Source organism: Anolis carolinensis, chromosome 2 (assembly GCF_035594765.1).
Source record: "Anolis carolinensis isolate JA03-04 chromosome 2, rAnoCar3.1.pri, whole genome shotgun sequence".
NCBI classification, from domain to species: domain Eukaryota; kingdom Metazoa; phylum Chordata; class Lepidosauria; order Squamata; family Dactyloidae; genus Anolis; species Anolis carolinensis.
The window spans coordinates 110,290,196-110,304,832 of record NC_085842.1 but is presented as its reverse complement, the minus strand read 5'-3'; the positions used below and the strand labels follow the sequence as shown (position 1 = coordinate 110,304,832).

The 14,637-nt window shown below is 37.4% G+C and overlaps 1 protein-coding gene across 6 annotated transcripts in view; it reads right to left on the bottom strand.

Moving 5' to 3' along the window:
• The window catches only part of arhgap26 (Rho GTPase activating protein 26), a 306,778-nt gene that overhangs the window by 65,491 nt on the left and 226,650 nt on the right, over positions 1–14,637 (bottom strand). Inside the window, exon 21 of one of the 6 annotated variants that reach the window (XM_008104706.3) lies at positions 3,626–6,933. The exons of the other annotated variants lie outside the window; for them this stretch is intronic. Within the exon in view, the coding sequence (XP_008102913.1) occupies positions 6,849–6,933 (85 nt within the window). The 3' untranslated portion in view covers positions 3,626–6,848. Of the gene's footprint in view, positions 1–3,625; positions 6,934–14,637 lie in introns of those variants that run through there. 6 annotated transcript variants of the gene reach the window in all.

Below are 14,637 nucleotides of genomic sequence, written 5' to 3'. Positions count from 1 at the left end.
ATAGTAAGAGAATAGTAAGGGCAGTTCTAGTCCAATACCATTAAGATGGCCACAAGCAGCCCTGATTTAAAATGCCTACTAGCAAACTTCGTGATGACCAACAGAGCTGTGATTAGCCTATATAGCAGAATGCCTCACCAGATGTCAACTTGAAGGTTAGCTCAAGCTATTGCAATCAGAACCATTCCTTACTTACATATTTGGGCTAAATAATATTTTAATGGCATTTTGCTCTGGACTGGAGTTCCAATAGCTGCTTCTCCTTAAAAAGGTGGCCGAAAGCTGCATATAATCTAAAACGCTGAAATATTTTATGCCTTTAGAAGAAAGGTTAATGCTGCTAGAGAGAACAAGTTTAGAGGAAAGGAGGTTTGTGAGAATCCATCTCATATCCAGACTGGGGATGCTAATTTTGTAAACCAAAATTTATACAGTATGGCCCTTGTATCTGCAGGACTGGTGTTCACAATTTCATTTATGCACATCTGACAAATTATGTTCTTTCTTGACATTTTCACAGTCTTCCAGCATGTTTCTAGTTTTCCTGTGCTTCATTTCAACAGGGTTCACTCTTATCAATGGTGGTTTCTCATATCAACACAAAGTGTGGGACTCTATCCCCTGTGGATACAGAGAATGTACTGAATTGCAAATGAAGATTCTTAAGAGAAATGTAAAAATTCTTTGAATTAAACTCTTGTACGGAAGAAAGAGTCCAAGTTCAAACCTTCTATGGATTTCATGGAACTGCACGCCAAACTAGTGGGAAATTGATGTCATTCTGCAAGCAGCTGCACAAGGGTGTCAAGCATTACCCCGTGTAGTAATCAAAAAGTTGGTAAAGCAATACAGAAACTCTTCTACTGAAATAAAACTAGCATAATCAAAGTATTTAAACCTGACACTGGCACAAGATGAAAATGAAGCTTCTGCACACAGTAGAAACTCTTGTATGAATTTGTATTTCTTCAGTATCAGAAGACTTAAGTGTCAGTACTCCTTTATTACACCAGCTTACAACAGTCTTCCAGGAAGCTGTATAAATCCTGTCAGTGAAAAAAGTAGACATACGAATCTTGGCTGGTTCATGTTCACATGGTAAGCAAGAAAATTAAAACAAACAAAGGAAGAAATACATTTTAAAATCCTTTGAGGGCGCTTTGTATGGTTAATATTATAGTTTTTCCATATTACTGAGACTGAGTTTTGTACATGGAAGAAAATTATCAAAATTGAAATCTAGAATAAATGTTGCCTTTCTGCAAGAACATTAAAATATGACACTTATAACTCAACATCATGTATAAGCCAAGGGCAGGTTTTAGAGCTAAAAGTATGGATTTTGATATGACCTGTGTGTAAGTCGAGGGTCATTCCACAGAGAAAGAGAAAGGCCCAGTACCACCTCAGGGGACCAGCTGCCCCTGGTAACTGTTGCCATTTTACAACCAGCCATTCAAAATGCCAGAAGGGTAGCTGTGGAGGAGGGAATAGAGGGAGTCAGTGCTTCTTTGGATTCTCCCAGGATGCGCTAAGCTCATGGCTTTTACCACTTTACTCAGAGAAGGGAATAGTTCCTTTTTTATATGAGATGAAGTGCAGTAGCAACATCGACCCAAGGATAAGTTGACCCAGTTGTTTGGGGTTAATGTTTTGATTACAATTTTTAGACTTATATATGACCATATAGGTTGTTTGCATTTTTGAGCAGACAGTCTATTCTTTCATGCTTGCTTTTCCAGAAATGGACAGTGCCCTGGTTTCATACAGACTCTTTGTTATATAGTGTTATGAAAAGAGACCAAGATAATAAGGGGTAAAAATCAACATTGGGCCCTTCCACACTGCCCTTTATCCCAGGATTTGATTCCAGATTATCTGCTTTAAATTATAAATCCTCACTACCAGATAACCTAGGATAAACAAATAATCTGGGATCGAGCCTGGGATAAAGGAGCAGTGTGGCAGGGCCCATAATGAGTATGAGGTTCATATAATAGTTTTAGTAGCTCTATGTCCAGTATGTGTTTATTAGTGTAGTAATATTTTAGGTAAGATTTAGTTTTGGTGCGATTTAGGGGCTGTGGTTAGAACAGTGGGTTAAACCACCAGCTACTGAAAATCTTGCCGACCGGAAGGTTGGCAGTTCAAGCCATGGGTCAGGGTGAGCTCCTGCCATCAACCCTAGCTTCTGCTTATCTAGCAGTTTGAAAACAGCAATGTGAGTACATAGGTACAACTTCGATGGGGAGGTAAAAGACACCCCTGAAAAACATGCCGACAAAATTGGATCAGGAAGGCGTCCATGGACATTAGCCCCCTTGGCATGGCAAATGGAACATGACTGAGTCGAGCTCCATGACTGAGTCGAGAACAGCCTCCAGATGCTGGAGATGAAAAAGCGGGAAGCCTTGCCTGTGTCTATGTATTGTCTGCCTTTGTTATTAATTATGATGGCACTGAATGTTTGCCATGTATGTATTATGTTATTCGCCCTGAGTCCCTGCAGTGAGATAGAGAGGAATATAAAAATATACTTTATATTATTATTATTATTATTATTATTATTATTATTATTATTATTATTGTATGACACAGCAAACAAGATAGATATGCTGGATTTCATATTTATTATTATTATTATTATTATTATTATTATTATTATTATTATTATTTTGTTACATGTAGTTGGTTGAATGTTACACCGTATATTAGAAAATCTGCTTTTTTGTATTTCTTTCTTTTTTTATTCTGAATAAAAAATAATTTTAAAAAGTTATTGCCAATAACTGGGAGTCCACTGGTTTGGCTCCTTCCTCCAGAAGCAACAGAAAGCATGCCCAATGCATCTCAAATGTACTACTCAAATACATAAATAGGCATATGTTGAGAGGACTGCAACACATTGGAGGACACCTTTCAGAAGATTATCCCAGAGGAAAGGCACATGCTTTACCCACATAAGTAGCACGAACACAGGGCTGATGATCTCTACTTTGGGAGAGAGGGCAGAAGTGATTACTTTTTGTCTCAGTTTCATTTACACATTCCTAGAACACATCTTGAGAATCCATAACATGTTTAGTTGCTTACAGGTTGTAGCATCCTTCTTTATATTTTTAATTCCAACACTTTGTTATTAAGATCTTAGCTGTTATTTTAATGGCTTCCTTTTTAAATATTGCAAACCACTTTGGTTATAGCTATAGGAAAACAGTATATACATAACAAACCAGACCAAGCTTGAAGCAATAAATCTAGACCGTCATCTATCACAACCATGGGAATCTCTGTGTCCCATCAGTGACAAAATATAGAGATGGGAGGTGTGTTTCTTCTGGGGGAGAAATCATTTGAAAATATAGGAAAGTCTAAGATAGTCTTCCCCATCTTCAGAATGCCCTCCTGATCCCAGTGGGAAGGGGAAAGTAACAAGTTCAGTTTCCGAAACAATGCAATAAAGCAACGAAAATATGCAGGTTTGTAAAAAGGATGCCATCAGGCTAAGCCAGGGAAGTTACATTACATCAGATACTTGCCAGGGACATGACTGCATTTTAAACACTCTCTCTCACACACATGCTGTCCTAAACACATGTGAAAATACTGTAGCCTCTGACAGACATAAATTCAAATATACTGTTTATTATATATTCTCAGAGGTTCTAGGAATCTCCTATTTTACAATCCATCACAGTTTGGGAGATTCCTGTACCAACAAGGAATACATTTTGTTGAGAAGAGAAAAGGTGTAGAAGCCTGGATTTTAAGCTGACCCAATGCATAAAGGAGATCTCCTTTGCGATATATCTCTCATATACATACATTTCCTTTTTACATTGACAGAGATATTAAAAGGCATTACTAGTATTTAATTTGTAACTACAGAAAATAATGTGTCGAGATGGACTATTTAGTGGGCACTAGTAGTCTCATTGACACCAATAAAACAAAACAAAAAGATACGTGAGGAGAGATTAAATATTGATTACAAAGGAGAACTGATGAAGGGTTTCCTGGAGAAGGGGGTTATCTAATCACAGAGTTACTTTCCTAGTTTACTGAACTACCGTATCTGAGATACACATCAGACATCACACTTCATCTCTTCCTTTTTCTCCATAGTCAGGGGCAGACTAAACATAACTTCAACGACATAACTAACATCTTTGTGTGTGATCCTTCCCTCAGGCTGCTCAACTGTAAGGATGGAAAACATATTTGGTGTTGCTTCCCAGGGTACAGTGTAAAAAGAGTTTTTTCAACACTTAGGGCTTTTCCCACAATCATATAACCCAAAATATCAAGGCAAATAATCCACAATGCCTGCTTGACTGGATTATCTGAGTCTACACTGCCATATAATCCAGCTTAGTGTGGATTTTATACAGCTGTGTGGAAGGGGCCTTAGGCAATCTGATGAGGAAAAATGGCACAGGTGTGAGAATCTTCCATGGTTTTCACACATTCTAAATATTTCAACTGTGAAAACACATTATTGCACACAAATACCATTTTTCACAGACTCATGTTTTTGTGTGTGTGCACAAAATTAATGCTTTGCAAAACACAGCAGCTTTACATCAAAAATGATTGTTTCCAAAAAGTGATTGTGTGACAATTCTGCCTTTTTGTGCAAAAATAAAATATTTTCATGCTCACGCAAAACACTGATTTTAGACATTCAAGGGTTTTTTCCAGCACAATTGTATGTTTTTCTTGCACAAAATAGCAACAAAAATCCCCAATACAAAATAAAACAAAAACAACGTATCAGTTTCTGGCAAGAAATAAATGTTTTCTTCCCATAAAACCCCACAACTACTGCAGCACATAATAATTCTGCAAAAAATATCAGTGTGTGGATACCAGGTATGAACTATGTAAAAATACCAATTTTCTCCCTATGGGGGCAAACTCATTCTCACATAGTCTAGTATTTCTATTCCTGCTCAACATTAAGGGCTTCAGGACTTGATACAAGGTTGCAGACCTTTTACTCTCCCACACCTGGTTAAATCTTCCTATATCTGAAAAGTACATTGCCAGAAATAAATCCTGTTGATTCAAAAGATGAATTTTAAATAATGTAAATATTTTGTTCTAAGGTTTCAGTTGAGTATTCCATCTATATCAGAGGTGGGAAGATGTGAGCCAAACACTGTTGCGGTATCCTCAAAGTTTCCCCTGCTCACTTCACCTCCCTATTGAGTAAATGTGGTGTTTCTTCTTTAAGATCATCATAGTCACACTTCAAAACAAGGTAATTTTGCAAAAAGATGCATGCTTTTGGAAGTACATAAGTTGCATGCAGAAGGTTTCTGATTCAATCCATACACCTTCAGGTAGGACTGGAAGACTTGAAATAGCCACTGCCAGGCAGTGTCAACAATACTAGATTGGTTGGATCTCACCCATTTTCCTAATAATGCTCCGGTGTCCCAGGCAAACATTTTTTTTCAGCTCTGCTATTCAAGATTCGTTTAAATGGGGCTGGTAAAATTTGAACTTTGGACTTTATGCTTGTAAAGCATATGTTCGACTATTAAGCCTTGTCCTCTACCAAATCTGTGGCAACCAATATACATAGAATCATATATTTGAATGTTCATATTATTTTTAAAAGCTTCATGTGTATTTTTGAGCAAATGTGAAATGTTTCATCAACAAACATCCCACAGTGATATCCTTAAAATAAATGGTATTACCCAAGAGAAAGTAATGTGACAAATTTAATTAGAAGTCTTTATGACACCACCACCTCAGTGAAACCAAGATTATCTTAGTATCTAGATATGTTACTGCTGAAGAATCCCATTTACGATGCCATAAATTCCATAATGGAAGAAATACAGGATATAAATGTATAAATACTACTACTACTATTACTACTATGAATGCCATTGCAACTATGATGCATGGATACTTGGAAAACCAATAGATTCACTTGTCACTCCTGAACAAATTTCAGAACATGGCCATGCTAACTGTAAGATTTTGCTATTTAAAAAATGCTGCATACAATTCTTATTCCTCTGTTTTCACTGGAGCTATGTGTGTACTTGTCAGACTGAATCTGAGAAGAGAGGACAAAATCAGATCTATAAATTAGACTTTACACAACACATTCCCTTTCTGTGGCACTAGATGCACCTGTTCCTATCAGAACTTCAGCCAAAAGCTCATTCATCTAAGTGCTCGCTGTTCCACTAATTAATGTTTATATATTTTTGTACATTTTTTCTCCTTGTCAAAGAATGTCAATATTTTATGCTTATTCCTAGAAGAAGGAAGAAAAATATATTTCTATCTAAAAACATATAAAGAGGAGATTCAGAAATTAGAATATCAAAAAATATCTGTTGGCTACCAGTGGAGCACATGTCTTGATAGTTCTCCTCTGAGAACTGGAAAACAACTAGAATTTTCCAACTAGAGGGGTTATATTATCTCCGCTCCCTTTTTTATTTGGTTTGCCCTTCCATCTGCTCTCTCCCCACAGTTAATATCACCTGATTTGATGTATAATAATGAGAAGAAATGTAGTTCCTCCTACTTCCTTTTGAGGAAGGAGTGGCAGGTTATACAATTGTTCTTTATACCAATAATGTGATTGTTTTGCTTTAGAAAGACTGTACTCCTCTACTTTGGATTTTTTTAAAAAAACTAACGAAGTTTTATAAAATGTAAAGAGGAAAGTATGCATTTTGTAGGTTTCCTGTCTTAGAGACAGAATGCAGAGGATAGGGTAACTTGGAAGTCTCTTATTCATAGGGTTGCCATTAAGTCGAAGTCGACTTGAAGGCAGTCAACAACAACAAACAGTTCTCAGCCAGTCCACTTCAACATCACTTGTCAACACTGCCACCTTCCAGGGATGTTTGGTCTGAAGTAGGTGCATCTTCAGAGGCCTCAGCTGAATCAGGGGGGACTCTAAATATGAGAACATGGGTAAAAAAAATATATAAGAGCATAACCAGGAAAAAAAAATGTCATAGAACTTGCTTTAATTCTGAGGCTATCGATAATTTCACAGCTTAGCACTCCTTTGTCAACTTTGTCTGCACATCAGCTTCCTCACGACCATAATGCTGCTAAATGGAAAGGCTCAAGGGCACATTAATTGATGGCTGGGATCCATTACAATGGCAGAAAGGATCAGAGGGGTTATATTACCTCCATTTGGTGGCAAAGTGATGGTGCTATAGCTACAGCTAATTTATGAAGTTAATTAAGCACAGGGATCTCCTTTCAGAATGGGACAGGATGTCTTTATGACTTAAGGTTCTATTTCTTTCCTTTCTGATCTATTAGGGAAAATCTTCTGCTAATGTAGAAATCCAATCCAACTGAACTACATGGTTATCTGACAAAGCTGATAGGCAGTGGGTCTGCAGACAAATTCCCGTGATTATGGTGACAGCTTCCCAGAAATATCTATTAATGGATGCATATGTATGTGGACTGAGGAACACATATAAAAAAAATTGCAAGGTAAGAAAGTGTCTCTTCAGCTTTCAGATGAAATATTTACAAACACGCTCCCAGATGGGACTTACTCTGAGTCACTGAACGTTTCTGTAAAATCCATTCAGACCATACATTTTCTCCATGTTATTATCTGAGGCAAGAACTAGATGACACAGGAAACATGTGGCTGCTACCTGACAGAGGAGTTTTGTATCTCCTCTTTTTCCAAACAAGATATTGTATTAGGAACCACATGCCCCTGCATCTATAAAGAGAATCAAGGAAAATAAGGCAAGGAAACTCCAAACTCAAACCACAGGTTTTACTTATTTATTAGAGGTGAGTAGGAAAAGTGAAAGATGAAGCATAGGGATAGTGTTTTCAGCTAGAGCCAGGTATGTTTTTCTTGGCTAGGATTCTGGTGGAACAGCCATCTGCACCATGAGACTCCGTGGGTATACCTACCACTTCATCAGTTAACTACACTTTCTGCATATTTCTTTCAACCACATCCTATGAGGATACTCTAACAATCAACTTTCAATCTCAACAAGGCTGTTCTTGTATCTAGTGTTCTTATGCCATCAAAACCACTCCCATTCTTCACAAAATGCAAACATCTCACCAGCTTGCTGTTTGAATAGTTTGAAAGTTTGTGAACATTTGGTGCCATCAAACTAGCTCAACCAAGGTTCAGTGCAGTTAGAAAACAGTGCAGTTAGAAAACAGTCATTAAAAGCAAAACAGAACTGACCTCTTGTGACTGGGACCAGTATCAGTATGGAGGCTTGGCTCATCATGTTGCCTTTCTCTTCCTCATTTGTCTCTCTCAAACATCCTAATCTTTCTTGCTGTGGAGCACTGAGCTACATTCAATATAAATGTCTCATGTAAAATGAAAAAGAAGCTGTGCTTTGGGGGAAAAATAAGACAATTTCCATAGAAATCATCAGCCTTCTTTAAAACATGAAATACAAGGCCACTCCCCTAGTTCTGAAGTGGTGGAGACATGGAACTATTGTTTTTGTAGCACCTACACAATTCCCACATATCAGGTTCTGCACTTAGCTGGAGACATGTAGAAAATGTATGGTTTGAAAAGTGAATCTGCATGGATTTACACAAAATCAGTAGATCTGTAGTCCACATATTTTAGAGAAAGGAACTGGCAAAATCTCTGAGCATTCCTTGCTTTTAAAAAACTCTATGAAATTCATGAGGTTGCCATACATTGACAGGTGAATTAAAGACACATGCATTCAAGTAGATTAATGTAAAACAGTCTTCTATAAATTCCCACTTTGAAGCAAAAAAATCTCAGTGGAATGTTAAACTTTATTCTAGGGTTTAATCTGGAAAGAACACATTGCAAGGCAAAAAACAAACATGAAATTAGGAAAAGCAAAAGCTTCCAAAGCTGGCATGCCGAGTTGACAAGAACAGGGACAACCTATGCAACAACAGATAATTTTTTTGCATAGAAAAGCAGAAATAACCACAGGCAGTGGCCACAAAACATTGGCATTTCCTTTTCAAAACTTTTTTTGGGATTTCCTTTTAACGAAGTAACTTAAAATTATTGCAGTCCCATCACACTCAGGATTGTAATTTCCTCTTCTGCATCCGCAAACAGCTTGTATACACTGATCTTCTGACTTACTGTTCTTGTGTGTCAAATCAAGATCGGATATAGATCTTCATCATTATGTATGTCAAAACATAATGAGAGTCCAGTGTCTGCAGAAGCCCCCAAGTATAGTTATACATTGAAGAATTTTTATCTCAACTGATATTGATTGGCCATGTATATATGCATTCTTGACCCCATAAATACACAAATATGGCTAAATGAGGAGACACTAGTTTTTGAATATTCATAGAATCCTCTTTCCCCCAATCTAAATGTAACAGAGCAATGGCACTGCATGTAACTGAAGCATGTTCAAGTTCTGCTTCAGTTTCAGTCATATTCTGCAAACTGATCTGATCTATAAATTACGGAATGATCTTGTTTTTTAGTAACCACCAACTGGTAAAGGAAGTAAACTGATAGAAGGTTACTTAGCAAGTTACCATAAAAAAGGTGATAAAAAAAGAGTTGTTTTCATTTATTTACAGGAAATTTAGCATTAATAATGTCATGCTATAATTTTTTTTCTAATAAGAAATTAGTTCTGTCTTATTGTTTTCTGTGTCGACTACTCCATAGACAAGAAATGTTGGAAATGTGAATTATAATTCCCAGCAAATTTCCCAATATGATGCATTGGTTTGTGCCACTGCAAAAATATTTGTCTCTGTGTGTGTTTATGTATATATAATTGGGTGGGGGGAAGACATATATATATATATATATATATATATATATATATATATATATATAGAGAGAGAGAGAGAGAGAGAGAGAGAGAGAGAGAGAGAGGGAGAAAGCGCTTAACCAGTTGAACAGTGCTAGCATGTTTCAGGTATCTGAGTCAGCAGAAGTTCTCTTAGCTCTAACCCTAGCTGTTCAACAAAAATGTGAATATTTTGAAATACAATCTTCACCACCGTTACACCCAAAGTATCTGGGCAGTACAAACATTATCTTCAGGTTTATTGTTTCTCTGGAGTGGCTGTCACCCAAGACTGGATGCTGTGGTTATTCCAAGGCTTCATGTATTCTGTATTACAACTCTGATCTCTCAAGGAGTCAGTGCTTGATTTCCATTCAGCAGTATTAAGGGGCTCCCTCACTTTGATTTAGGTAAGAATTCTCATAGGTTGTGCTGATTTATTTCACCAACTATGTGATAAAGAGTTCTTTCTGCAAGGTGCAGCTTGAAGATTTCTAGCACTGTTTCTTCATTTGGTCATGGGCACACTGCCTAAATGATGACTTCAGCTGCTCTATGAGGAATTGTCTGTGGCTATCTGCACAGGGCCCTTTCATCTCTGTCTCATGACTTCAGTATTCCTGGTCTCACAGCCAGGATGCAGGAGACATACAGTTGTTGCCCTCACACCTCCGAGCAGGTTCTTATCCAAACACTGATACCAGCTTCACTGCAACTACCAATGGGTGGTTTGTTTGTTTGTTTATTCCAATTCTTTGTTTCCTCTGTTGCTGTTCTTCTTTTATTAACAAAAACTGTAAATGGGAGGTGGCTGAAATTTGGGGACATTTCAAACTCTTCGGGTGATTATGTCTGACATATCAGTCTATCTCTATATGTATTCCCATCTGACAGGATGAGATAAGTTCAGAAATTATTGCTTTCAAAATTAAATGAAACACCAATCACTAACTAAACTTAGGCTACTAGGAATAACTGGCTTAAGCATATTGGAAAAAAGAACCCTTTCCTTGCACAACTGTTAAGTCAATCTTGCCTCTTCATCATCATTCATCATCCTGACAAAGATATCCCTGGAGGAGGGATTAGGCAACCCACAAAGACCAATCAAGGGCCTTGGAAGCCTTTGGTATACACTCACCAGGGTGTCTTCTTTGAGGTAGTTGGAGGACAATACATATAGCAATGCAAAGTGGAATTTACAGTGTATTCAGATACATTTCCAGAAAGGTGTGGCAGGGGATATGTTCCAAGGGGATATGAACTGCAACCAAGGTTAGAAGAGAATGTACAATTTGCAGTTTTAGTTAATCATGATTATTGAAACCACTGATGTATATGTAATGCAAGAATGTGTTTAGCTCTGAAAAGGAGAATAAATGGAGAAACTACCTAGAAAGAAGGCAGAACAACACATGCTGAGACTATATGTGCTCTTGATCTTCAGTCTGTGAACAGAAGCTGAAATGAATTAAATAATGCATCGTCTTAGGGAGGGGGCAACAAGACAGTTACACAAACTGGGATGAGCAGGATAAAAAAGAGAATTCTATCACTCCTCAAACTTTCATAAGAGCCGAATGTGATGAGTTTGGATGGAGAGCAATGTTTTTGACCCTGCAGGCAAGAGAACTAAGCACTTGAATTCCTTATCATCTCTGTAGGACACAAAAGAGATAACATACCCACAGGAGACATGCATTTTATGGCTAAAAGGAGTGAATATTTGAAACAACTTCAAAACAGAACAAAGTCAAGGCTAGCTATCAAGGAGATGTTAGAACTATTATGAACAGTATCATGTAAAGATACGTTTTTGAAAAGAAGGAATCCATACAGTACATTCTTATAACCATTCTTTTTACACATGGATCAAGGATTAATTTCCTTTCCAATACTGAAATTTCCACAGGTATACATGAAGTAACTTTCTTTTCCTTCCTAAGTGCTCCTTTAATTTCTGCTCATAACTCAAAAGTTGTTTTTCTAGTAGCTTTCATAAAAAGGAGTTAATTTTTCCACTGGGTATGCAGATCCTGCCTCCCCGCCGGGCGCAAGAGCAATGGAAAAAAAAAGATAACTCTCCATCCAGTTGGCTTCCTCGCCCTTCTAAAGGCACAAACCCAGAGAAAGTTAGAAATGAAAGTAAACAACAAGCTAATGTAGATCTGGAACAAGCTTTTGTTTTGTTTTGTTTTTTGGTAAAGAGGAGTGGATTTTTAAAAAAATGAAATAAAAATGATGTTCTATCTGTGGTTTGGGCTAGCCACACCACTTAAAATAAACAACAGGCTCCAGGATGGCCTAAATTAACCCCTCTTACCTAATGCAACAAATCATAACTCGCCTCTAAATGTACTTACATTTGAGTGGGTTGTGAGTGTTTTGCTCTGAACAGGATAAAAGCTACCAATATCAATGAGATTTCATGTTTTCATTTGTCATGCTCCATTATTTGTATAGCTGTCCAGAGTCTGCCATTTGTTATGAATGAAGAGGTCACTACTAAGAACCAGGTGTACAACTATTACCAAATATACTCAAATCTAGTGTAATAGTTGTACTAGAAGTTTTAATCAAAATATTAACATAAAAACCTGGGTCAAACTTATGCACAGGTTAATGCAGTTGTAGAACCTTAACTCTTAACAAAAAAGGAACCACTTCCTCCTCTGAGTAGAGTGATGAAATTCATCCCAAGGGAACCTAAAAGAAGTGACGCCATCTGTACTCTCTCAGCCATGACACAGTTTCTGACTATTTTGAATGTCTGAGTGGAGAAATGGTAGCAGGAGCAGCCGGCCCCCTGTGGCACCATTGGTGCTTTCCTCTGTCCGTGAAAGACTCTCAACTTATCCATGGGTCAAATCCATCTTAATCCATGATTCTGGCCTCAAAATTTGCCCTCGACTTACAATCACCAACCATTAGCTTACACATGTTACATGAAAATTATGTTATAAGTATCCCTTTGCCTTACAAAGAATCAGAAGTTGAAATGACAAAGCTCTTGGTAGTTCTGTACACAGTAAAGAGTGTTTTGAGCCTGATTATCAAACTGCCCAATTTTGCCTGTACATTTTATAACCATCTCTGCAAACTAACCAGCATACAAATGCTTCTATTCCATTTAATTTGACACTAGCTGCGTTTTGCAGATGCTAATTGTTCACGCTCCTTGCTTTTTAATAAAGCCATTTATGTTCCCTCCAAAATGAAAGATCAGTAAATCATCTCAGTTAGCCTGCTGAAGCTGCAACTTTGCCTATATGCAACGAGGCAACAGGCAATGACTACAGTGTTAGGACTGCAAGGCATGAAATAACCTTGCGATAAAGCAGGTCTGCAAAGCAGAATAGCTCTCTTCAAAACATCTCCCTGGAATAATATCACATGAAAAAATAGGAAATTGCTGGCCTCAGGTAAAAGCCTCTCTTTAGCTTGAATATTCATGAGGAGAGAAAACAGGAATTGGCTGACAAGGCTGTCTTCCTTCTAATTTACACCTCACTGCTCCAAAAAGAAAAAGAAATACCCTGTCACCACAGAGTATAAACAAAGCAAAAGAATTGGAGTAGGCCTTTTGGTTGCCTGAGTGCATGATAGGAGACATAGTAGAAAGTAAAAAGTAAAATGTATGCTACTGTTTTGTAAAAGCTACAAATTGCTTACATTTCATTTATCAATGTTTCCCATGATTGAAGCAGAACTAGCAGAACATCAACAAAAAATACAAAGTATGTGATAGCCATCATAGTATCATTAGTAGAATTATCACATCATTCAACAAGTTATTTAATTAATTTCACTGGCTGACAGATACTTAAAACAACAGAATTTCGGGAAGTTTTTCTAAACAACAGGCTGATAACTACTTCCTTTAAAAGCATCCTGGAACCCTGCCTTGCAGCAATGCGTTGACCACCACTTCCACCCACTCAACCACTCTGCTGGATAGGTCTTTGCAGATGAGATGGTGGCAGAGAAACATAGCTGTTTGCTGAACATATTACTTGGTCTTTTGACAAGCTCTAGCCTCAGTTTAACTGAACTTGTTCCGAGTTTTCTGCATCACCATTCTAGTTTTTGTCTCATCTCTTTCATTGCTGCCAGCTCTCTGAAAAACAAGGGAGCTGGTTTGCCTCCAGGAGTTCGAGAGTTACTATGGCCACCACCATGCCCGTATACTTGCTCTAGAGATCAACAAGAGATCGATTTTGCCTTCTGATGCAACAGAAACATCCCAAAGATCTGTCAGGAAACCATTTGGATCCATCAGCCCCTCGAACCAGGTTATCTTAAATTACCCACACACTCCTGCATAGATTCAAGTACATCTCTCTCTCTCTCTCTCTCTCTCTCTCTCTCTCTCTATATATATATATATATATATATATATATATATATATATTTAAAAAAACAATGATTGGATTTCCTCTATGTTGTTATTAACACAATACTACAGGTTCGGTATACTTTATTCAAAATGTTTGGGAGCAGAAGTGCTTTGGATTTTGGAATACCTGTATTTACATACAAATACATAATGAGTTATCTTGACAATGGGACACAAACAAGAAAATCATTTATGTTGTATGAATACTCTAAATACATAGCCAGATTGTAATTTTATATACTTTTAAAAATAATATCACAGCCACCCAAGTGGACAATTTTGGATTGTGAAGTTCAATATTTCCAATTTCAACATTCCAGATAAGGGATGGTCAACCTGTATATCACCTGATTGCACATCCTGCATGGTGTTCTGGTTTGAGTGTTACGAGGATAGGACTTTGGGAAACTAGGGTACAAATCCCTGCTTAACCAC